General features: G+C 37.6%; 1 protein-coding gene across 1 annotated transcript; it reads right to left on the bottom strand.

Moving 5' to 3' along the window:
- Positions 1-355: 355 nt before the first annotated feature.
- Positions 356-20,573, bottom strand: PNLIP (pancreatic lipase). Its single transcript, XM_017963191.4, has 13 exons — positions 20,548-20,573; positions 20,368-20,413; positions 18,968-19,122; positions 18,212-18,334; positions 16,126-16,260; positions 13,553-13,664; positions 12,100-12,219; positions 11,890-12,009; positions 11,290-11,408; positions 8,629-8,758; positions 7,381-7,489; positions 6,298-6,462; positions 356-476 (listed from the first exon to the last, which is right to left on the bottom strand). The coding sequence occupies exons 2-13, from the start codon at positions 20,411-20,413 to the stop codon at positions 413-415; spliced, it is 1,398 nt and encodes a 465-aa protein (XP_017818680.1). The 5' UTR covers positions 20,548-20,573; the 3' UTR covers positions 356-412.
- Positions 20,574-24,145: the final 3,572 nt, after the last annotated feature.

Genomic DNA, 24,145 nt, shown 5'->3' with positions numbered 1-24,145 from the left:
GGACCCATCTAGTCCCCATCTCCTTGTGTGTCACTTCCCCTGAGATGTCTCAAACACAGAACTTAAAGATTATGGAAAAAGTGGCAATTGTGAGTCTTTCCATGTGAGCCTACCAACAGGGGGTCATTTTGGATATGGAAGACTGCCTTAAGTGACCAGAATGGCATCAGTAATGTTAATATAATGAGCATAATGATAGTACCATGTAAACAAATTCTTAAGGTCAAATATGCAGCAAAATTCAACAGTCATTAGTAGTTCTTTTGACCAACTCCAAATTTTGGATTTTAGTCACTTTATCTAACAAATACATTTGAAACAATGGAAGTTTTGGACAAAAGAAACAGGCATGTATTGCATCAGCACTAGATTTTATTAAAAGTCAATGCATCGGTCAAATAACAGCAGCCTCCTAACACGGTGTGAGGGTGAGCAGAATGTCCTCCCTGACGGTTTCTAAACTACAGAAGTTGAGCCTGTGGAGAGAAAACAACACAAAGTCACCTCCTCTTCCTGGCACACATCTGGAGTATTGACAACGAGGACAACCTCTGCCCCCAACCTCCCAGTCTGAGTGAAGGGCACACCCTGCAGTGGAGACCAGACAATGGCTGAGGGAAGATCTCTTCTACGTAAAAGACTGAATTCTCCTTTCCAGTGTTATTTTCTGGTTGTGCAATAGCGGAGAGAAATAGACACCCCAGAGAAAAAGAAAGACTAATTTGTCATGAGCAGTCACTGAACACTGAGTCCATGTCAACCAATGCAACTGAGGAAGAGCAGAGTCACCATCATAAGAAATCAGCTCAGTGTATAAAATCCAATTCCTGGTGTTACGGTGGCTAACCATTATTTTAATTCAGTCTTTGAATTGAAATGACTAATTTTTCTCATTAAGATTGAACAATATGCCTTCTTTTCCTGTGTGCATCAAAGAAAGAAAATAAAGGAAGGAAAGAAGGAAGGAAGGAAGAAAGGAATGAAGGGAAGGAGGGAAAGAAGGAGGAAGGAAGGAGAAAGAAGAAAGAAAGAAGGAAAGAAGAAAGAAAAGAAAAGACTAAACAATACTTAGGATGCTTTGGAATATTTTTCTTTAATAAAATGCCTTCACATATGTAAGCCACCAGGCACAGAAAAAACTGATCAGAAAATATTTTTTCCCTTTCATGTTCACTTCCTCACTGATAGCCTCACGAACAGGAAATTAAAGGTTAAAACTGTTATCTATAAAGGATGCATGAAATGAAAGGCACCAATATTTATATATGATTAAAGGTGAACTGAATTTGTTTTGCAGTAGTTAAGAATTTTGTAGAGTCAAACTTTCTGCATAGAAATTCAGGAATGGTACCTTCATTTAATTATCTACAAAATAAGGATAATAAAACTATGTACCTCACAGGATATACATTTTTACTTTAGCAGCTTTATTGAGATTTAATTTACCTGGAATAAACTGTTTATATTTAAATCGATATATTTTCACACACACACACACACACACACACACACACACACACACACCATCCATACACCTCTGAAACCATCACCAAAATCAAAGTTATAAATGTATCTATCATCCCCGCAATTTTTTTTCCCCCTTTGTAATTGCTTCTTATTCCCTCCAATAATCACTCCTCCCAGGCAACCACTACTCTGCTTTTGCTGTAGAGGAGTTTGAATTGTCTAGAATTTTAAATAAATGAAATCTAAGGTGTATGTACTCTTGTCTAGCTTTTCATTCAGTATAACTATCTCGAGATTCATCCATATTGTTGTGTGTACCACTAGTTCATTCCTTGTTACTGCTGAGTAGTATTTCATTGTATGGACAGACCTTACTTTGTTTATCCGTTTCTCTGTTGGTAGACATTTGGATTCTTTCTAGCTTTTGGTTATTACAATAAAGGCTGCTATAGGCTGGGTGTGGTGGCTCATGCATGTGGTCCCAGCACTCTGGGAGGCCGAAGCAGGTGGATTACCTGAGATCAGGAGTTCACAACCAGCCTGACCAACATGGTGAAACCCTGTCTCTACTAAAAATACAAAAATTAGCAGGGCATGGTGGTGCATGCCTGTAATCCCAGCTACTGGGGAGGTGGAGGCTGGAGAATCGCTGGAACCCAGGGGACGGAGGTTGCAGTCAGCCAAGATCACGCCACTGCACTCCAGCCTGGAGGACAGAGCAAGACTCTGTTTCAAAAATAAAAGCTGCTAAAAATATTCCTGTACAAATCTTCTGTATAATCATATGTGTTCTTGCTTCATGGGTAAATATCTAACACCAAAATCACCGACTCAGCTAAACGTATGTTTGGGTTTTTAAAAAGCTGTTAAACTGCTCTCCAAAGTAGTATATCATTTTTATATTCCCATCTGCACTGTACGATAGTCCTTAACAATAGGTGAAATTATCAATCTTAATTTTGGCCATTTAAATAGGTTTATGGTGCTATCTTATTCTGTTCTTAATTTATATTTTTCTAAGGATTAACAGTGTATTATTTTCTGTTCTTTCATGTAGTGAAATCTATTTGTGTTTTTATACTTAAAGTGCATTTCAGGCTGGGCACAGTGGCTCACACCTGTAATCTCAGCACTTCGCAAGGTCCAGGCAGGTGAATCTCGTGAGGTCAGTTTGAGACTAGCCTAGCCAAGATGGTGAAACCCTGCTAATACTAGAACTACAAAAATTAGCTGGGAGTAGTGGTGCATGCCTGTAATCCCAGCTGCATGGGAGGCTGAGGCTGGAGAATCACTCGAACCCAGGAGGCAGAGGTTGCAGTTGCACCAAGATTGTGTCACTGCACCCCAGCTTGGGTGACATAGCAAGACTCCAATAAATAAATAAAGTGCATTCATGTAGCTAGAATACATTTGGATACTGAGTTTTAAAAAATATAGTGGGAAAAGTTTTGTCTTCTAATTGTGGTATTTAGACCATTTCCACTTTGTAGGATTATTTATATGGTTAGGTATAAGTCTATTGTCTTTTTATTTGTTTTCCATTTATCTTCTATATTCTTTGCTCTCTTTTAGCTGTTTTTATGCTCTATTTTGGATTGTATTTTATTCTATTTTACCTCCTTGATTGGTTTATTTGATATTATCCTTTGTTTCATTACGTTAGTGGTTGTTTTATTATTTTAGAATTTATAGCACATATTTTAACTTATCACATCTTACCTTCAAGAGAGAGTATGCCAATTCATAAATGGTATAAGAACTTCCAGTAGTATATTTTCAGCTCCCCCCGCCCTTTATGCACTGTTATTTTACTTATACATATATACTTTCTAAACTACTGTCATTATTTTTTAAAGAGTCATTTTCTTCAAAGAGAATTTAGTAATAAGAATTAAAAATATTATGTATTTATCATGTATTTCCTATTTCCTGTGTTCTTAATTTCTTTCAGTGAATTCTTTTCTAGCTAGTATCATTTTCCTCTGCCTGAAGGCCTGCCTTTAGCATTTCTTCCAGTGTTAACCTGCTGGTGAGGAATTTTTTTAGTTTTAAAAGTCTTCACTGCATCTCTGTCTTTGAAAGATATTTACGGATATACATTCTGGATTAATAGTTTTTTCCTTTCAGTGCTCAAAGATGTTGTCTCACTGTCTCCTGGCGTGCATTGCTCTTGATTAGAAATTTGCTGTAATTTTTCTTTCTTTACTCTTCTAATGTGTCGTTTTTCTCTGACTGCTTTCAACATTTTGTCTTTATAATTGGGTTTGAACATTTTTTTATTTGTGTAAATTTAAGGGAAAAAGTGAAGTTTTGTTAGACGGATATACTACATAGTTATAAAATCTGGGTTTTTAGTGTAATCACCTGAATAATGTACATTCTACCTGGTTTTGAGCATTTTGATTTTTATGTGTGTTGATGCTGTTTTCTTCATGTTTCTTGTGATTTTCTTTGATCTGTTGGTTTATAGTTTTCACCATGTTTGAAAATGTTTGACGTATTTCTTCACATATATTTTTCTGTCCCTTCTTTGTTAGGGTCTTCAAAGACAAATAAATAAGCTTTATTGTTGTTGTCCCACAGATCACTGATGTTGTTTTAAAATTATTTTTTTCTCTATTTCATTTTGGAAAGTTTATGTCTTCAAGGTCATTAACCTTGTCTTCTGTAATGTCTAATCTACTGTTAGTTACATTCAGTGCATTTATTGTTTGTGACATTGTATTTTTCATCTCTAGAGACTCAATGTGGGTCTTTTTCTATATAGGTTGAGCATCCCAAATCCAAAAATAAAAAAATCCATTCCTGAGCTACTTCTCTCAGGAAAGGAAACCAAACATTGTGTGTTCTCACTGAGAATGTGGGAGCAAAGCTATGAGGACAAAAAGGCATAAAAATGATACAACAGACTTTGGGGACTTGGGGGGAGGAGTGAGGGGGGATGAGGGATAAACAACTACAAATAGGGTGCAGTGTATATATGGTTGATGGATGCACCAGGATCTTGCAAATCACCACTAAAGAGTTTATTCATGTAACCAAGTACAAACTGTACCCCAATAACTTATGGAAAAATAAAAATAAAATTTAAAAATCCCAAATGCTCTAAAATCTGAAACTTTTGATTGTCAACATGACATTCAAAGGAAATGCTTATTGGAACATTTCAGATTTTGGATTTTTTTTTTTTAATTTGGATGCTCAACTGGTACATATAATGCAACCATTCCTAAAGTCCAAAGAAATTCAAAATCTGAACCACTTCTGATCTCAAGCATTTTGGATGAGAAACATTCAAACTGTATATGCTATGCCTTTACTGATCTTTTAAGCAAATGGAATACAGGTTGAAGAATTGTTTTAATTTTCTTCTCTGCTAATGTAACATCTGTGTCAGTTTTGGTTTGGTGTTGATTGATTATTCTCATTATAGGCTGTATTTTCCTGTTTCTTTATATACCTGGGAATCTCTGAGTCAAAGTCAGACACTGCGGATTTTAGATTCTTAGGTGTTTGATAATTCTGGATCTTTATAAATATTCTTGACCTTTTTGTTCTATAATGCAGCTATTTGGAGACAGTTTCTTTACAGATCTTGCTCAATGTAGGTAAATTATTTTCCATTATAAAGCAAGACCTTCTAAAATACTCTACCCTGTGCCCCTTGAATTATAAACTTTTCCAGTCTGCTTGGTGGAAACAAGCACCATTCCCTGTCCTGCAAGAGTATGGGAACTGTTTTCTCTAATCCATCAAATGGATATATGAATGACCTCCAACTGGTTCGTTCTCATGTATGTGCCAATCAGTACCTTGATGAATATTCAGGGGGGCTTTTCATATCTCTGGGATTTTTCCTCAGCAACTCCTCCTCTCTGGTGTGCTGTCCTAGGACATCTACTTCCCTGGATCTTCTGATTTTTAGCTCTGATTCTTTAGCTTAAGGAGTCCACTGAACTCTGCCTGGATTTCTCCTCCCTGTAACACACCCTGGAAATCTCTCAGAGCAGTAAGCTAGGGCATTTGCAAGGCTCCATTTTGTCTGTTTTTGTCTCTCAGGGATCACTGTCCCTTACCGCTTGATGTTCAGTCTCTGGAAAACTGTTTTTCCATATACTTTGTTTGAATTTTTGGTTGTTTCAGTCAGGACAGTAAATCTGGGTTCTGTTACTCCATCTTTGCCAGAAGTAAAGTCCCCTCATTTGGTTTTTATGAGGATGGAAAGATAGAATGACAGAAGCACAGTCCTTTCTTCAGAATTTGGCCTAATATTCAAAAATATTTGGGCTAGTATTGGTATTGTTATGATTACCATCAGATCACCTTTTCTGGTTTCATCATCATTTGGCTCCCACACACTCCAGTCCTGGTTGAAACCAAGGATTATCTCCTGGACCTTCATCTTCACTAAGAAGACCAGTGATTCAGAATAGCCTATTTCTATCCCTTGAAACATTCAATGTATTCCTAACAACCTAAGTGGAAATTACCTGAGCCCAGGAAGTTTGGAAGATGCACACATGAAGCACTCAGATAGCACAAAGCACAGCTGCCAGAGGAAACATTCCTCTCAACTTAAATCATGAAGCTGGATTCTCCTTCTAGCATTTAATTTGCATCTGCTAATACACACTTATCTGCAAATTGACAAAAGTTGTTTCCTAAAGTTCTAGACTTTTTCCTAAAGAAACAGAAGGCATTAGGAAGCAACTGTGACTAGCGTGTAGGCAATCCCCTGTGGGAGGTTTAATTTCAAGTAGACTGTTAGTGGGAATAGAATGATAAGTACAGACTCAACATTTCACATTTCCTTGGATTTTCATTACTTACTGTTTTCCATCATTTGTCTCCACCATGATCTTGGATGCTCCCACTCTGGGTAAAGTTGGGTTGATCACATTGTTATACCAAACAAATTTAATCTTCTCCAAGTCCCCAACTTCCACATCTGAGTCAAATTCATTGGAATGAGTGCTATCTGGTTTGAGGGAGCCCCTTAGGATTTAAAAAGTTAACAAAAACATACATGAGCATACATAAACATACATATAAATGTATACATATATATTTGTATGTATGTAAATGTGTGTGTGTATATATACAAACATACTGTTTATGCTTCTAAGATGAGCTTACAATGCATTCTGGCTAAGGTGATTGGTAGCACATTTGTCATTCTAATATATCAAATAAATTCAGACATGTATGCTAACTCAGTGGTAGTCCATTTGCCATGAATGTCTCATAGTAGTCACCTTTAGTTTAATAAAACTTCAGACATACATTAGTCACAATCCTCCCACAGTTTAATAAATGATGAGAGTATTCCATCATCTTTTCTCATCTGTTTTGTGGCCAGACTAATTAATTACTGATTATAAATCAGATGCCAATCATCAAAGCAAACATGAATGGTTTTATCAGGAAATAGCATGAAAGTATTTAGAAACAGAATTCTGAATTGTATTCAGGTGCAAGGATGACATAATTTCTTCCTTTTTCTTGTACATGTCAGTACTCTACTCCCAAATAGTAATGAATAGACAAACTCTTACATTGATGATGTACATTATGCATGCACAGTATTCCAATATTTAAGAAGCATTGGCTGGCTGCTGTGGCTTATGCCAGTAATCCTTGCACTTTGGAAGGCCTAGGTGGGCAGGTCACCTGAGGTCAGGAGTTTGAGACTAGCCTGGCCAACATGGCAAAACCCTGTCTCTACTAAAAATACAAAAATTAGCCAGGTGTGGTGGTGGGTGTTCCTCGGGAGGCTAAGGCAGGAGAATTGCTTGAACCCTAGAGGCAGATGTTGTAGTGAACCAACATCATGCCATTACCCTTCAACCTGGGTGACAGAGCCAGACTCACACACACACACACACACAAAGCATAGAGTAATATTTTACTCACTTGAAAATTTCATATTGCTTAGAGTTTCCTTTATTTCCAAACAAAGAAACTAGTATGTGTCCTGTAACCCTACTTCCAGACAGTGTGACAGATACTTTATACCTCCAACCTGCAAGGGAGAAAAATTGCAAAATGTCAGTTTGCAGAGAAAAACCACTAAAAACAATTTAATTTAGATTCCACTACTGCTGAGTTTTGAATAATTTATTTATAATGTGTTTGTATATAGTGTGTGTTAGTAATTTTCTAATGAAATAGTCATAGATATTCCTTTATATGTGTTAGTGGATAGACACTAGGTTGTAGGGGCTTTGCAGAATTCTTTCAAAGTTAAGACAGACATTTTTCAAGCCAAGGGACTAAGGAATACATTTAGTTTTCATTTTCCAACCTAACGATTTATTCTTGAAAGTTATAAGAACTTTATGTTACAAGGTAGTTATAAAATTGTGAACTGTAACATTTTTAATTTATTTTCATAGAAAATAAATTAAATTTCACTCTAAATTTTAGAGTATTGCCACCTTTTTGTGTACATTTCTACATTTATTTTCAAAATTCTATAATTTAACTTTTCATTGCCTTTGGGAATGCATTAATTTATGAAAACCAAAAGCATGTTTTCTTGGTACTAACCAACAGTTTGCCATTTAGAGATAGTCTGAGCCAAATTGGGGAGGAGATAACATTTGTTGTTAATATTTTTAAAAATTGGTAACCCCATTGATTCTCATCCAAATAATTTTCTTCCTCTGTTATTCAAAAAAGAAACTCAGATCCTGTTCCCATTCCTACCACTCCTCGATCCTCTAATTCCTATCACCTATGGAGCCTACAGTCCTAAACATCTCTTAAATCTGTCAACGCCTTTCCATTCCCACATCTGCCATCTCTCTCTCCTATGTTACTTTTCTGCTTTTACAAAAATCTCAGAATTTTATTCAGTGAAAATTTTTACTGAATATAAGGAGGTTGGAGCAGGGAAAGCCTTCTGAATTCAGCACCAGAATCAAATGTGAAGAATGTGAACAAACTTATTTTTGCAGCATTAAGAGTTCAGGCCCCAAACTCTGTTCTGCCACCCTAATTAGCTGTAATTACCTTGAACATAGCATTAAGCATTTTTTCCACATTGCAGAGGGGTTGTTTAAAGCTTTTGTATAGAAAAGCATGTATGCACATTTTCAGTGGACATAATAATAAATGATATAGCAATAAGAATATAAGATAAATAAAATAGAAACTTACGTGCAAAATTACTGGCATCACCAGTGTTTAGATAAAATTTTTGGCCCACATTATTTGTCTTCCCAATAAATCTATCAGCGTAGTGACCCATCTGTGGGCAGCCTCCACTTGGACAGGGGAAGCACTTGTTCTAGTGAAAACAAACAGCTGATGAATGAGGGTGTCCTGTCTTTTAATTCAGGGCCCTATTTCCTATATGTTGTTGCCATTCAAGAATTCTAAAGCCAGTTCTGTTCTGATGGTAAATGGGGACTTTAATAGTGTCTCGGCAGCAAAAATTAACAATGGATTTCATTATTCACAACAGTAACTCACCAACTTCACTGTTAAACAACATAATACTATAAAAATCATACAATGAGCCAAGCGCAGTGGCTCACACCTATAATCAGCACTTTGGGAGGCTGAGGTGAGTGGATCATCTGAGGCCAGGAGTTCAAGACCAGCCTGACCAACATGGTGAAATCCAGTCTCTACTAAAAATACAAAACTCATCTGGGCATGATGTTGGGCACCTGTAATCCCAGCTACTTGGGAAGCTGAGGCAGGAGAATCGCTTGAACCCAGGAGTCTGAGGTTGCATTTAAGCCATGGGCAACAAAACGAGACTCTGTCTCAAAAAAAAAATCATACAGTGAGAGAATATATGTGTGTGTGTGTGTGTGTGTGTCTATCTTCTATCTATTTTTTGCCTTTTGTCTAATTTGCTCCTAAGACATTCACCTACCTACAGCTACAATTTATTTTAGAAAGATTGCATAAGTAAAACAGAGGTTATAATCAGCTTCTGATAAACAAAATAGGATTTATTAGGAGAACAACAGGCTCAAAAGGCTTTTTTTCAATTCCTTTAGCTCATATTTAGCATATCAACAACTGGAAGATTCGGATCAGAATTCTATGTGAAGAGAAAATGCCCAGGCTGGCCTAAGGCTTACTGTGAGGCTGGTATCTGGAGAAGATATATTAATAAGGAAAATACCCCTTATTTCTGGACCAAGGACTTATGGGAAAAAGAGACGTAGAGGGAGAAACCAAGTAGGCAGGACAAGTGTCCCAATTCCCACTAAGAGGAGCAAGGGTACTCTATAGTAAAGGCAAGTGGTGGACTCCTAGCTCAATGGATCATGTTATGGGCTCCCCACTGTTCCAGGTGTTCAACAAAATCCAGGTGTTACCTAAGGCAGCCAGGAAGAAATGGCCAAAGCTCTCTGAGGGCATTGCTAGAGCCAGAAGAATAGACAAGCCCAAGACTTCATCTCTAAATCCAGCGGTGTACCCATCAGTAGAACAGACAAGGCTATTACCGAGAGTCCAAAGGAGCCCAAGGACTTTGCACCCATGGACTCCCAATTCATCTCCTCTGCTGAACACTCATCAGCCACCACCATCAAATCACCTGGCCCCAGCACTCACTTGGAGAGAAGCTTAGAAGGGAGTGCAAGGGTGAAGAAATTTGCAAGACTGAGATTTTTTTCTTATACAAGTGCTGAGTATCATTTAAAAGAACTGTGTATACTAGTGAATTAGACAAAGTTTTAACTGGATGAAAGCTGAGGCTTTTGTACTTGCTTCTTTATTTTTTTTCCATTACTTATTTTTGGGTATTGGGGAAGAAGATAAAAATAAAGTTAAAGAAAGAAAGAGGAGGGCTTTTCTGTCTTATTGTATATGGAAGCTGTAGTGTGAATAATATATGTACTCCCTCTCCCATAAAGCTAACATTTACTGAATGCTATTATATTTTTTGCTCTGGGCTAAGCAAATAACATATGTATTTTTATTAAGTCCTCTCGCCAATATGTTGAGTTTACCATTATTATTTACATTTATAGATGAATAAAATTCCTTAGAGAAGTGTTTTGCCCAAAGAAATTCAGCTATTTAATGGTGAAACCAGGATTTGCGTCCTCTCTTTTAATCACTGTGGTATATATCCTGGGTAATTTTGACTTCACCTGGCACATTTGTCACTGAAAATTTTCTTATTGAATCCATAGTTTTCAAATTTTGATTTCAAAAATTTATGGTGCTAAGAAAAGTCAATTTTATAAAAAAAAAATTCAGACAATAGAGATGTCATGTTTTAGATTACACATAAAGAATTCAACTAAGAGCAAGCCACCATGACACACATTACCTGTGTAACAGACCTACACCTTATGCACATGTATCCTGGAATTTAAAGTAAAATTAAATAAATAAATAAATCAGCCAAGATATCAAGAGAATATCAAATAAGATGAAAATTCAGAAAAAAATATTGGCAATTATGAAATTACACAGAAATGTCCACATGTCTATAATTATATATTAATAGTTTAACAGGTTGGCATTTAAGAAACATTTTCCATGTTCATCAGGATCCTCAGCTTTCCATAGACTAGTTACTTTTTATTTGTTGGGGTTATTTCTAAAAAAAGTTTGAACATTTACCCAATATATACAAAAGTAATACAAATGAAAGCAAACATAGGAAATTTCCATTTACAAGCTCATTTCTATACTCTGACTTATGACTATTTAAATACATATCTATAATTAAAGCCATGTATAAGTACAAAAGTATAAAACTCATTGAATGATGTCATGTATAGGAAACCACACCAGTCGTGAGAAGTGACATTCACAAATTCTTTATGTGGAAGGTAGTCTGCTTACCGCAGAGAAGACGTTGTAAGAGGTACAGGGGAATCCAGCAAAGCCATCAGGGTTGACGATGCTATCACTGTAATATTTGTAGCTTCTTAAGTGATTACAGGCCACAAAGTCTCGAGTCCCTTTGAATCAAACATAATTACCAATCAAGGACAGATTATATTTTTCCAAGTTAATGTCATATTCACAATATAGCAGTTGAGTAGATTTCTCTAATTAGTGTGAGCTCATGCAGGTCACAGAACAAAGTCATTTATAAAGTATATTTATGATTTGTGATGTAACTAGAAGTTGAATACTGTTTAAGATTATAATAGGTAATACCATAATTAAAGGTTTAAAGTACTATAGAAGAAAAAGATTGGTTTAAATAAATAAAAGCTCATTCCCTGAATTAGGTGTCTGGAAGTTGACAGAAAATACACTTGCTTTCCCAGTCCATGCCCACTTATCCCAGGGAAAGCATATATCTAATAGATACAATTAAAAGTCTTTTGTTATATAAAATATCATACCTGTACAATTTCAAAGGATTTAGCAAGTTTAGCAAAACAAAACACAAGCTTTCCCCCAAGAAGATCTTTGTATACATAATAGTTCTACCTTCCCAGATTCCGTTTATGTCCACAATCTGAGAGAGAGCATTCTTCTTACATCCAGGCATTTCTATTCCTCCATTTGGAAAGAAATCTAGGTGGCCCACGAGTTGGCTCATTCCAAACCCTGAAGAATAATAAAAATAAATGAGGGTTTATGCTAATGTTTAGACTAAGAAACTATAAAACCCTTTGGGGGACTGGTTGAGGAACTCACCCATATTGGGGATTATGGGGGCACCATCTGTGTGAATTACATCCACAAATTGGGCATCGCTGGGGTCCAATCGGACTACCTCAGGTGTGCCCTCAAAGCAAGGTTCTGCTGGGTCCAAGCCTAAAGTAAAGAGGATGTGTCATGCATTACAACAGGTCCTGAATACAGCCCTGAGTACAAGTATTGGGAGTAACATACGATTTGTGCATGGAAAGAGATGAACGAGCTCTTTCTTACCTGATCATTTGCTGAAAGGAAATCTGCTTCTAGTTTGCTATTTGCTTTACAGTGAATTTTCCCCAAACCAAAGAGTTTGCCTCTACAGATGCATAGTCACTGGGATAGTCTTGGTCACTAGCAGCAGTTACAAGAAAAGAGCAGACTCTGGGACACACTGGAGTAAAAACCACTCAGGGTAAAAGAGTCCCCATTAGACTGTGAACTCCCACAAGGGTGAGGACCTTGGCTTTCACCATCACTGAGACCACAGGCTTGCACTGCACAGCACTCGGCCAAGCAGGCCATGGGAAGTAAATTTTTCAGACTGTGGAAAAGAAAATCCTGTGAAGAACTCCCCTTCAGAAAATTAATGGATAGGCATTCCAGATTATCACAAATCCAAATACAGCTGACTTATCCCAAGGGCTAAAAAGAGAATTACCAAGTCAGAGACAAAAAGGTGGAACACAGACAGAAGATGAAGGTAGTCCTTCCTTGAAATCATCACCTCTCAGATCCAGAATGGTAGAATCTTTCTTATAAGCTTACAGAGGTTTTAGAACCTGGGTATCCAATATGTGAGCTCACTGGCCAAATGCAGCTAGCCTCAGGTTTGTAAAATACTATTTGTTATCTCATTAGCAGCACATAGAACTGGCAGTCCAGGGCACCCTGGCCACCTTTTCCCTGACAACTCTAGGGTTATGTTTGAGGTTTAAGCTCATTAGCAATTGCTATTGAAGCAGAATATAGTTATACAAAGTTCAGCTCTTTGGGTTTAATAGAACGTTTATTCTATTATTATGATATTTATTCATGAAACTTGTCCTTTGTGAATGAGGAAATAGACATGAATAAAATCTCTGGATGTCCTTCATTCACATTTTAGTCACATGCAATATAAATATGTTAAACAGAGTGCTGTAGACCAAAGACTGGTATCAATGAAGACTTTACAAAGCCTCAGAACATGGTGATTTTTGATCATGGGGCCCAATTCAGAAAATGTGAAAAGGTCAACAGTAGAATTGCACCAAATTTCCATCTTGCGCTTCCTTTTAGATCACACAGAGGCTGCATTTAGTCTATTTTTGTAGCTTTCTTTCTTTCTTTTCTTTTCTTTTTTTAAGGAGATGGGAGTCTCACTATATTGCCCAGACTGACCTCAAACTGCTGGGCTCAAGAGATTCTCTTGCCTCAACCCCCGCTGACATCTTTCACTGTTTTGACCAACCTGTGATGCGTCCAATGGTCCCATTGGTTCTCCTTCCAGCCTCCCCAGCAGCATGGGAACCCAGGCTGTGGCCAATGACGTGCACGTTGGAAGGTGAGTAACCGAACTCTGACTGTCAGAAAGAAAACTTTTCAGTATGTTTTTCAGTACAGCCATGAGTTGCTTAACAACAGGGATATGTTATGAGAAATGCATCATCAAGCAATTTCATTGTTGTGGGAACATCATAGAGTGTATTTACATAAACCTAGATGGCACAGGCTACTACATACCTAGGCTATGTGGCACAGCTTGTTTGTTGCTCCTTGGCTACAAATCTGTACAGCATGTGACTGACTGTGTACTGTAGGCAATTGGAACACAATGTAACTAGTTGTGCATCCAAATATATCTAAACCTAAAAAACATACACTGTAAGATTTTAGGCTGGCTGTGGTGGCTCAGGTCACTCCTGCAATCCCAGTACTTTGGGAGGCTGAGATGGGCTGATCACCTGAAATCAGGAGTTCAAGACCAGCCTGGCCAATATGGTGAAACCCCATCTCCACACACACACAAAAAAATTAGCTGGGCGTGGTGGTGGGTGCCTATAATCCTGCCTACTTGGGAGGCTGAGGTGGGAGAATCACTTGAACCCGGGAAGCAGAGGTCGCAGTGAGCCAAAATTACGCCATTGCACTCCAGTGTGGGTGACAAAGCAAGACTCCATCTCAAAAAGAAAAGAAGATATTTTAAAGTGGTACACTTGTAGAGGGCGCTTACCATGAAGGGAGCTTGCAAGACCGGAAGTTGCTCTGGGTGAGACACCAAGTAAGTGGTGAGTGAATGTGAAGGCCTAGGATGTTACTGCACGCTGCTGAAGACTTACATTTGCGCTACACTAAGTTCATTTAAAAATATTTTTCTTTCTTTATGCAAGTTTTTATTATTTTAACCTGTTAACTTTCTGTAATAACCCTTAGCTGAAAACACAAATACATTTTATCCCTGTACCAAAATATTTTATTTCTTTATACCTTGATTCTATAAGCATTTTTATATTGTTAATTTTTTTGACTTTTCAAAACTTTTTGTTAAAAATTTTTGTTAAAAACTAAGACACAAACACTTGCATTAGCCTAAGGCCTATACAGGGTCAGGATCATCAGTATCAATGTCTTCCACCTCCGCATCTTGTTCCCTGGAAGGTCTTCAGGACCAATAACATGCATGAAGCTGTCATCTCCTATGATAACAGGTCTTCTTCTGGAATACTTCCTGAAGGATCTGCCTAAGGCTGTTTGACCTTTTTTTTTTTTTTTTTTTTTTTGAGACAGAGTCCCGCTCTGCTGCCCAGACGATCTCTGCTCACTGCAACCTCTGCCTCCCAGGTTCAAGTGATTCTCCCGTCTCAGCCTCCCAAGTAGCTGGGATTACAGGCATGTGCCACCATACCCAGCTAATTTTTTGTATTTTTAGTAGAGATGGGGTTTTACCATGTTGGCCAGGCTGGTCTTGAACTCCTGAACTTGTGATTCACCTGCCTTGGCCTTTCAAAATGCTGGGATTACAGGAGTGAACCACCATGCCTAGCCTACTTTTCCTTTTCTTAAGTAGAAGGAGTATACTTTAAAATAATGATAGATAGTATAGTAAATGTATAAACCTTAATGCAATCATTTATTATGATTATCATGTATTATATACTGCACTTAACTATATGTGGTAGACTTTTATGTAACTGGCAGTGCAGTGGGTTTATTAATAGCAGCATGACCACAAATCCATGAGTAATGTGTTGTGCTATGGGATCATGATAGCTACAGGCAATTGGAATTTTTCAGCTCCTTTGTCATCTCATGGGACCTCCATCATATCTAAGGTCCATCATTGACCTACACATCCTTATGTGGTACACGACTGTATTGTCGAATTCATGAGAGGATCAGAGGGAGAACCTTCAAAACTTCAGTGTCAAGAAGATACACTGCCTTTCCGAAGCACGTGACTTCCATGCGTTTTCAAAATAGTTACAATGAAAAATGGAAACGGGTTTAAGTTTCAATATGGTGGAAGTAGGGCTATGTATTTTTGTTTTACTTTGGAGAACCCTTAATGAACATGAAGCGTTGTTATCCAGAGATGATGAAGCAAGTATTTGGATTAGAAAGTAAAAATGAAAACAATTATTTAACCACATTCAAGTAAACATTTTCTGTGGTTTCTGTGACTAAATGAGACTAGCTTGTTATCACTGTGCTTCTCTTAAGAAATCAAACAAAACTAGATTAATCTTAAGGTTGACATTGGTAATAACTAGTCATATTAAAACAAATACTAGTGGAATTTATTACAAACAACTACCAATTGCTTGAATAAGTTTAATTTAAAAAGCTATGTTATATTGACATTACCGGCTATCAATGAAACCCCAAGTTAGATTTTTAAAATATTTTTCTTTGTAACCAAGGGAAACATCGTAGCTGAGTAGAGAAATGTCTTTATCTATGATTACATCTTCAGGTACTTTTTTTTTGGAAAGACAATCTGGAAAACCATGTGTATAGGCTTTCATACAATCCAGGGGTAATTACCTGAAGAACTTCAACAAAATATGCCACTTCTGCCCCCACAATCCGGATGTTCTGTGAAGCTTGTGTGTATCCAGTTCGGGAGCCACCTTTCCAGTCCACACAGATACAGTTCACACTTTCCACCTGGAACAGTTTCTGGTGGAAGGGGCATCATAAACAGATAAGTAATTCAGGATCTTTATTAATTACTAATGAGCATGTTGGAGGACTAGGATAAATTCCCTCCTTGGCTGACATGTTATCATTTTAGCCCCAATGCAACTGATAAAACTTATAATCTGTTATAGATATATAATCTCTGCTGAAGTGTAATGCCATCTTCAGACTGGGAACTAGATTGTTGGGATTTTTACTGGAGCAGATACAGAGACATTTAATTCAAGAAAAAAATTTTTTAAAGTGTGGCACAATGAGTTGAACATTAGGTCATCTTAAATGCTGTAAGACTACGTTGTCCCTTGCCAGAATGCACCCAAGGACATGTTTGCCTTGTCCACTGGTACAGTCTGAGTGTCCAAAACAAATTGTGGTACACAGTACGTGCTCAATAAATATTTCATGAATGAATGAAAGACAATTTTAGGACCCCTTACATAAATACATTGAAGGTAAATAAGTTTTTCCACAATGGAAAGACTAATCAATTTTTTCATTGAATGTGTTTTATTGTACATCACTAAAGAGTTATTCATATTTCACAAGAAAACATTGCCTACCAGATGTCTACTGAAAGCCTTGTTGATAGCAGCTAATTATGGTTTCATAGAGGTTAGTTCTGGAAGGAATTCTGTTGTCTGAGTGTGTTATATATACACTCTTCTTTTTTTTCCAAAAAGAATTTGAGAATAATGGAACAATCTTAGAAATCATCTCTAACTTTTCCATTTTAAAAAGAAAAAATCCAAAGCAGGGAAAAGATTTGCTAATCATAGTTAGCTAAGGAGAAAGTTGGGACTGGAATGTAGGGTCTTTATCCTTCTATTTTAAACCACATCTCAAAGCAATAGTGCTGTCAAAGCCAAATCAGTGCAAACAAAACAAAACAAACAAAACAAAAAACCAAAAAACCCACAATTGCCTTTGGGATCTTAGAAATAAATGGCACAGCCATATCAAAGGAAGCTTTATTTCTTTTGAACTGAGAATCACATTTTTTCCTTTTCTGTTGAATAAAAATCTATTACTACCCTCCCTCCGATAATCATCAGCTTTAAATCATTTTGGAAGATCAGTTGTGGTTTTACTGCTTGTGTTTAAACTTGCGAAGTATATGGACTCTAGGGTGCTCATCTGTCTTCATGATCAATGCATATGTTCTGGAGTCGACTTGGTTTGAGCCACAGGCAGATGTGAAATTCTGGGCTTAGGAAGACCTTTGTGTCTTTCTTCTTGACACCTCTGAAGAAAGGGCTACTCCCACTGTGCCACAGTAGGTCAAAGAGATTTGATGAATACATTAATATCTGAATAAATGAAATCAACAATAGTGTTCCTCAAGCACTAGGAGTTACTAGAAAAATTTATTCTATTTGATTTTCTGTCTTTTCATTCTTCTTTACGACAGGACACATAGCCAAAGGCAAATTAAAAAAAATAGGCTCACTGCTGCTGAAACAACAGGAGCCAAAATAAAGAACCTACACAGTTTTCCAAGTTATTGCTACCAGAGGAGATCAAAAAGGAGCAAGTGAAAATCAAAGGAAAAGAATTTGTTCAGACAAAATGAGACCTCTTAGTGCTTCAAATTAAAAACTATTGAAAAAACAGGGCCTGTGACCAGTTGGTGTGCATGAGTATGACAGCATCTGCTGCTAAAATTTTGAAACACCTCTGAATCAGTTATTAAATAACCACTGCCTATATCCACCAAATGCTTGCCAGCCTCACTGCTCTGACCATCCTAAGCCCCCTCTTCCCACCACCACCTCCTCGACCTCCTCTAGGACCTCCAGGCCCAGCAGGGGTCTGAAGATCCTCCAAGGCTGTGGGCACCAGCACTTGTCCTTATTGATTGGGACCAGGGTCTTACCAGTTGTTAATTGTCACTTTGGAAACAATCTTTCCTTGAGAGATGACCATATCTCACCGTGCACATATTGGCCAGCCAGTTTTCTTCTCCCTTGTCTATGAATCCATGAATAATAAAGCGAGTCTTTCTATCTGTTTTGAAATTGGAGTTACTGATGGTTGATGGATCTGCAACAAGTTCCTGTTTAGACAGAAAAGTGTTTCACGTCAGTTTCTTGCGGTAGCCAATAGAACCATTTGTATGTGGAGGGAGGCAGTAAGCAGAAGAGTGCTAGGATTCAGGATCCTTGTGAATAATGATTCTCCCCTTACAACCACACTATTCACAATCATTACCATGTTGCCATTGCCCAGTCATCACATGTTTGCAGTTGTTTCAGCTTGGGATAATAAGCTGTTAATACCTTGTAATGATTATAATGATCTTTTATTCATACAATGAAAGCCTTCGTGTGTCTGTGCATGTGTGTATCTTTATATATCTTTATCTAATATAGAGATACCTATATATAATATATAACGGGACATTATATAAATATATAATATTGGAAATGTTTATATACTTTACATATCTAAATGTAGTCTCATATTTGTAATATTTGTTAAATATTATAGAGGAAGAAACAATAATATGAAGTTAATGAACCTTTTATAAATAATTTACATTACATAATACCTAAGCTCACTGCCCTGAATATCTAAAAAGATGCAAATTTCACAGCCTGATTTTTTTTCTCTTAAGAACTTGAATACTCAGTATCCTTATTACATAAAACAGGTGGAACTTGGTTCTAAACACAGCGATAGGTCTTACTTGAAAGTTGTTTGGGTTCTCGTTAGTATATAGGAGGAAGCGGGTATTGACATCTTTTGGAGCCCAGGGCAATATGTGAAGGGGTCTTTCCACAATTCCTGCCCATGGGGCATCATCGCTGAAGCAGCCAAGTCTTGGGTAGCAAACTTCTTTTCCTGCAATCCCCAGAAGGATATTAGTTTTACAAGCGTGCTCTTTTTAACCATCTCTCTTCCGGTACAGAAGTTAAATTACACTGTGTGGTAGACTTTCTTCCTCTCCTACTCTCAGCACCCTCTTAGGCTACACACTCACAAAACAGCTTCAAAAAACAACACACCTGTTGCAGGCAGGCTGCTCTTCCTCAATTCTACCACATAGAATCACTTCACTCCCCTTGCGTCTCTGCCCAGTCCCAACCTGGGACTCCTTTTAGCCTCTAAACTCAGATATCTTCCTTGGGCCATAGGTGCTCAAGAAAGGGACAGCCCTGTTTCCCTAAGCCTTAACTTCTGATAGCCACCGTTTAGCTGTGGGCTTAAATTTTATGGAAAGGCCAAAATCGTATATCCCCGTCCTTGCTGTATTGCAGGTCATCTTCATTCCTGTGATGAAGCTATTCACAAACAACCAAACCAAAAATCCACCGTTTAACACAACTCTAGGCCTGAATGTCACTCAACCCAAAGAAGGGTTTTCTTTTCTAGGGAGGATAAATCCAGATGAATGGCAGGAGTAAGAGCAGTAGCTGTTGTTGGGGCTGACTTTCTCAAAATCTTACCATGTGCCAGGTGCTGGGCTGGATGATTTACTAATCTGACCTAATTCTTACACTAATCCTAGGAGAGGGGAAATCCTACTCTGCCCATTTTGCAGACAAAGATTCTGAAGCACAGAAAAGTTAAGAATTTTGCTCAGGGTAACACAGTTGTAGGTGGTGTATATGTGTATCTTTATATATCTTTAATATAGAGATACATATATCTATATAATGGAATATTATATAAATATATAATATTGGAAATGCTTATATACTTTACATATATTACAATATAGCCCCATATTTATAATATTTATTAAATGGAGCCAAGGTTCACACTTCTAACTTGGCTTAACGTTAGGGTTGCTAGATTTAGCAAATCAAAATACAAGAAAATTTGAAATTCAGATAAATGATAATGTACATATTTATTGTTTATGAAAAATATTTGTTGTTTATCTGAAATTCAAATATAACTGGGCATCTTAGATGTTAACTGACAGCCCTACTCCACATATCTGTGTTCTTATGCGTCTCCTGTGCTTTACTCCTTGAAGTAAGGCTTCCTGTTATTATTGCGGCCTGAATTCAGCTGCCATAGCCCTCCTGACTGTGTTGAACAGTGAATCTTTCCCAGCCCCACATTCATATTTTTTCTTACCTGCTACTGCTCCCAGCAGCAGTGAAAGGGTCCAGAGTAGCAGCATCTACATGAAATTAAAAATATGATTGAGTCTGGCTAAGTTTTTAAAAGACCAGCAAGTTCTAGTTCATTTAGACCTCTGGGGGAAAATGGATAAATTCTTACAAATTAGGTCTGGAAAACATGTTCTTGACTCACCGTGGCAGTTCCGTCAGGTTCCACACAAAACCAGATAGCAACGAAAGGTCCTTTTATAGGTGAACCTTATCTTTTTGAAACCATGGAAAAACTGCATGCAAAAAAAGGGCCAAGGATATATTTCCAATTTTAATCATAGATAAACCAAGGTTGACAGAGTAGGTAAATTTTCCATAGTAGTTGTGGGAAGATGAGAAAGGGGGTAGAAATGTGGTTACATAATTCTCAAAATCACTTTAATTTCATTATAGTAAAGGTTCTAGTGTTTGCATCCCTTTTTAAGTTTACAATTCTCTGTGCATGTCTGCGGGTATGTGTGAAACTAAATTGTTTTCACAAATTTGATAACAGCAGTCTTAGAAACAAATACTAACAGTCTACCAGCGCATACCATTTTTGTATAACCTTGGCTTACCCTCAAAAACAGTGAAATAGAAGCAATCCTTCAAGAGAACTCATACCTTCTGGAAAAGCATTTGATTTGTTATTTTGATAGTCCATAGAACTGATTTATTTCTCAACAATACCATGGAGGAAAGAATAAACAAGCTAAGAAAAGAAATTGGGGGTATAGCCAAAAGCACAGAGGCAGAATCAGTGACCCCACTATCAGATAAAATAATGAATAAGAGAAAAAAACTGTATGATTCAACTTGGAAGAAAATGGTTTAGAAAAAATAATCTGAAAGAGAATTGTTTGACTGAAAATAATGGAGGTGTTTTTAGTTAATGATGGATTGCTTACACTAATGTTAAAAAGAGTACAATGTGATACCATAATTTTAAGAGACCAGAACCTTTTAGCCTGAAAGTGTCACAGCTATAGGTTGAGTTATTGAAATTGTCACATTTGTAGGTCAAAAGTGGTCAAAAATAATTCAACCCCTTTCATCCCCTCCTCAGGCAGTCTTCTCCAGCCATGGTTAAATTGGTTCCCTTATTCCCTCTAAGAAAGCTTCTTTCTCTCTCTCTCTCTCTCTTTTTTTTTTGAGATGGAATCTCCGTCTGTCACTCAGGCTGGAGGGCAGTGGTGTGATATCCTTGACTCACTGCAACCTCTGCCTCCTGGTTCAAATGATTCTCCTGCCTCAGCCTCCTGAGTGGCTGAGATTACAGGTGCATGCCATCACACCCAGCTAACTTTTGTATTTTTGGTAGGGATGGGGATTCACCATGTTGGTCAGGCTGGTCTTGAACTCCTGACCTTATGATCTGCCCACGTTGGCCTCCCAAAGTGCTGGGATTACAGGCGTGAGCCATCGCACCCAGCCAAAAGCTTCACTTTAGCACTTCCCTCACTTGAGACTGATCATTTGTAGAATATAAACTCAGAGAAGGCTGGAATGCTCAGGGCCTTGTTGTCACATCCTACCACCTAGCCCAGTGCTTGATGCACAGCAGGTCTTCAACACATCTCTGATGAATGATTGAACAAATGAGAGAATGAATATGAAGAGCAAAACAATTTATTTTGCATAATTGCTGCAATAATAATTGTCTCCACAACCTCATAAGTAAAAAGCTATTGAAATTTCTTTTATTCAAAACATGTAAAAAAAAATCCAGAAGCTTCTAAGAATAGAAACCGTGCATCTCTCTAGTATTTAGCCATGGTAATGCTATATTGATCTCAGAGTCATATCCTATGAGAGCCATTGTTTACTCTGGTTTTACCATGAAGTCATTTACATTTTGTGTGAGTTACTAAGAAATTCACACAAAGTTTCTAAGTTAGCATTTTACATGGTACAAAATTTAATCTATAATTAGAGTGACCTTTATTTAATGTAGTCTAAAGAATTAGTATCTATAGTCACCTGGCGCGTGCCTGTAATCCCAGCTACTCAGGAGGCTGAGGCAGAATTGCCTGAACCCAGGAGGCGGAGGTTGCGGTGAGCCAAGATCGCGCCATTGCACTCCAGTCTGGGTAACAAGAGCCAAACTCCGTCTCAAAAAAAAAAAAAAAAAAAAATCACCAAATTCTGAAATAGAGAGTAAAATCTGTGGGGCTATTTTGTAAACTAAAATAAGTTCAAATTTTATAATAGCTCAGGAAGATTCAACTTCTCAAATTTATAAAAGCTAAGAAAAGAATGATACATCATCAGCCATCTATTACATCTGCTTTGGATGAATGACTTCCTCTCTACATAATCCTGCTGAACTCTTAAGCTGGGTTGTGAAATTTCATAAACCACACTGTTTCATTCAGACCACAATGTACTATCTAGAAGCATCTATTTATATAGTATGTGTGGCAGAGTTGCTAGCGCCTTTCTACAGGGAATAGGACTAGACTCTATTCTCTGTCCTTCCTTGCAGGGAGATGGGGCCATGTAACCAATTTCCTGGCCAATGAGATTTGAGCACATGGATATGCACCTTTGTCCAGTCCTGTTTCTAAACACCTCACACATGGTCCTCCATGTGCCATGCCTTCTGTGGCTTGATGCCGACGAGCACAAATCCTTAAAGGCCATGTGTTGAAGCTAGTAGAAGTACAAGATGGAAGGAACCTGGGCTTTCTGCTTAGAGCAACACTACCCGACAATCACAACCATCCATTTAAAATTGTACATGAGCAATAAATGAACTATTATTTTAAGCCTAAGGGTTATAGCAGTTAGCATTACCTTAACTAATAGATTATTTATTATATAGTGTTTCTCCTACTTTCCTGAATAGTCCATGTGTCAAATAGTAAATGCTGGGCTAAAAATTTCAACATGAGATTTGGATGGTACTCATGTGGATAACACTAATACTTGGACAGCTTTTTTTAAAATACTTTTTAAAAATCCCTTTCTTGCCACTTTCTATATTACAGAAAATAACTGCTCAAGTACTCGCTTTGTTTTGGTAAATTTTAAATTCTGATGGGCATTTTTCAGTTCAGTCCCTAGTGGTGACCATTGTTCTACAGACGATTTGAGCTCGTCTGATACTCAGAGTTTAGAGAAAATTCACCCAGTGTTGCTTGAATTCCTATACATAACCGATGTGAGCTTGGAGCAGCTCAATGTTCTGGATACACAGGAGACCCTCAAACACTAGAGCCAGATTGGAGTTCCCATCAAAACCCTGCTTTCTACCAGCCTCTATCATTCCTCACATCTCAGGATTGCAGGCTTGACAAGAAATTGTTCAAATGGCAATTAAGCATTGAGAGTCCTCACCCTACCACCTCATGGCATTCAAAGCCAAGATGGGATCTCACTGAGAAATAATTCCATGTGTCCTGAATTTAGCAATGCATTACGTAACATTGATTCAACTTTCCCCCAGAAACCTTGCACATTTGAAAATAAAAATGCCACACTTGGATGCTTCTAATCAAGTTGCAGTGGAGTTAAATATTGGTTTAAGTTTAGGCTCTGATTCTGGCAACCTTGTGATACTAAACCCCCAGTGAGGGAAAGAAAGGCCTCAGAACACCTGTGTGGCCAGATAACCAGCATGTAAGCCAAAGGAGGTCTCATGTACTTAACCTTCAGACAGCCTGGGCTGCTTCCCTTTATCTAGCTCAGCCTTTTCCCAAGGTAATTAAAGGCAGATGTGCTGTCTGGAGCATCCCAAATTTCCCTGAGCAGAAAAATAC

The sequence above is a fragment of the Callithrix jacchus genome, chromosome 12 (assembly GCF_049354715.1).
Source record: "Callithrix jacchus isolate 240 chromosome 12, calJac240_pri, whole genome shotgun sequence".
In the NCBI taxonomy this organism is placed as follows: domain Eukaryota; kingdom Metazoa; phylum Chordata; class Mammalia; order Primates; family Cebidae; genus Callithrix; species Callithrix jacchus.
Note: the sequence above shows the minus strand (reverse complement) of the source record. Positions and strands in the feature narration are given on the sequence as shown.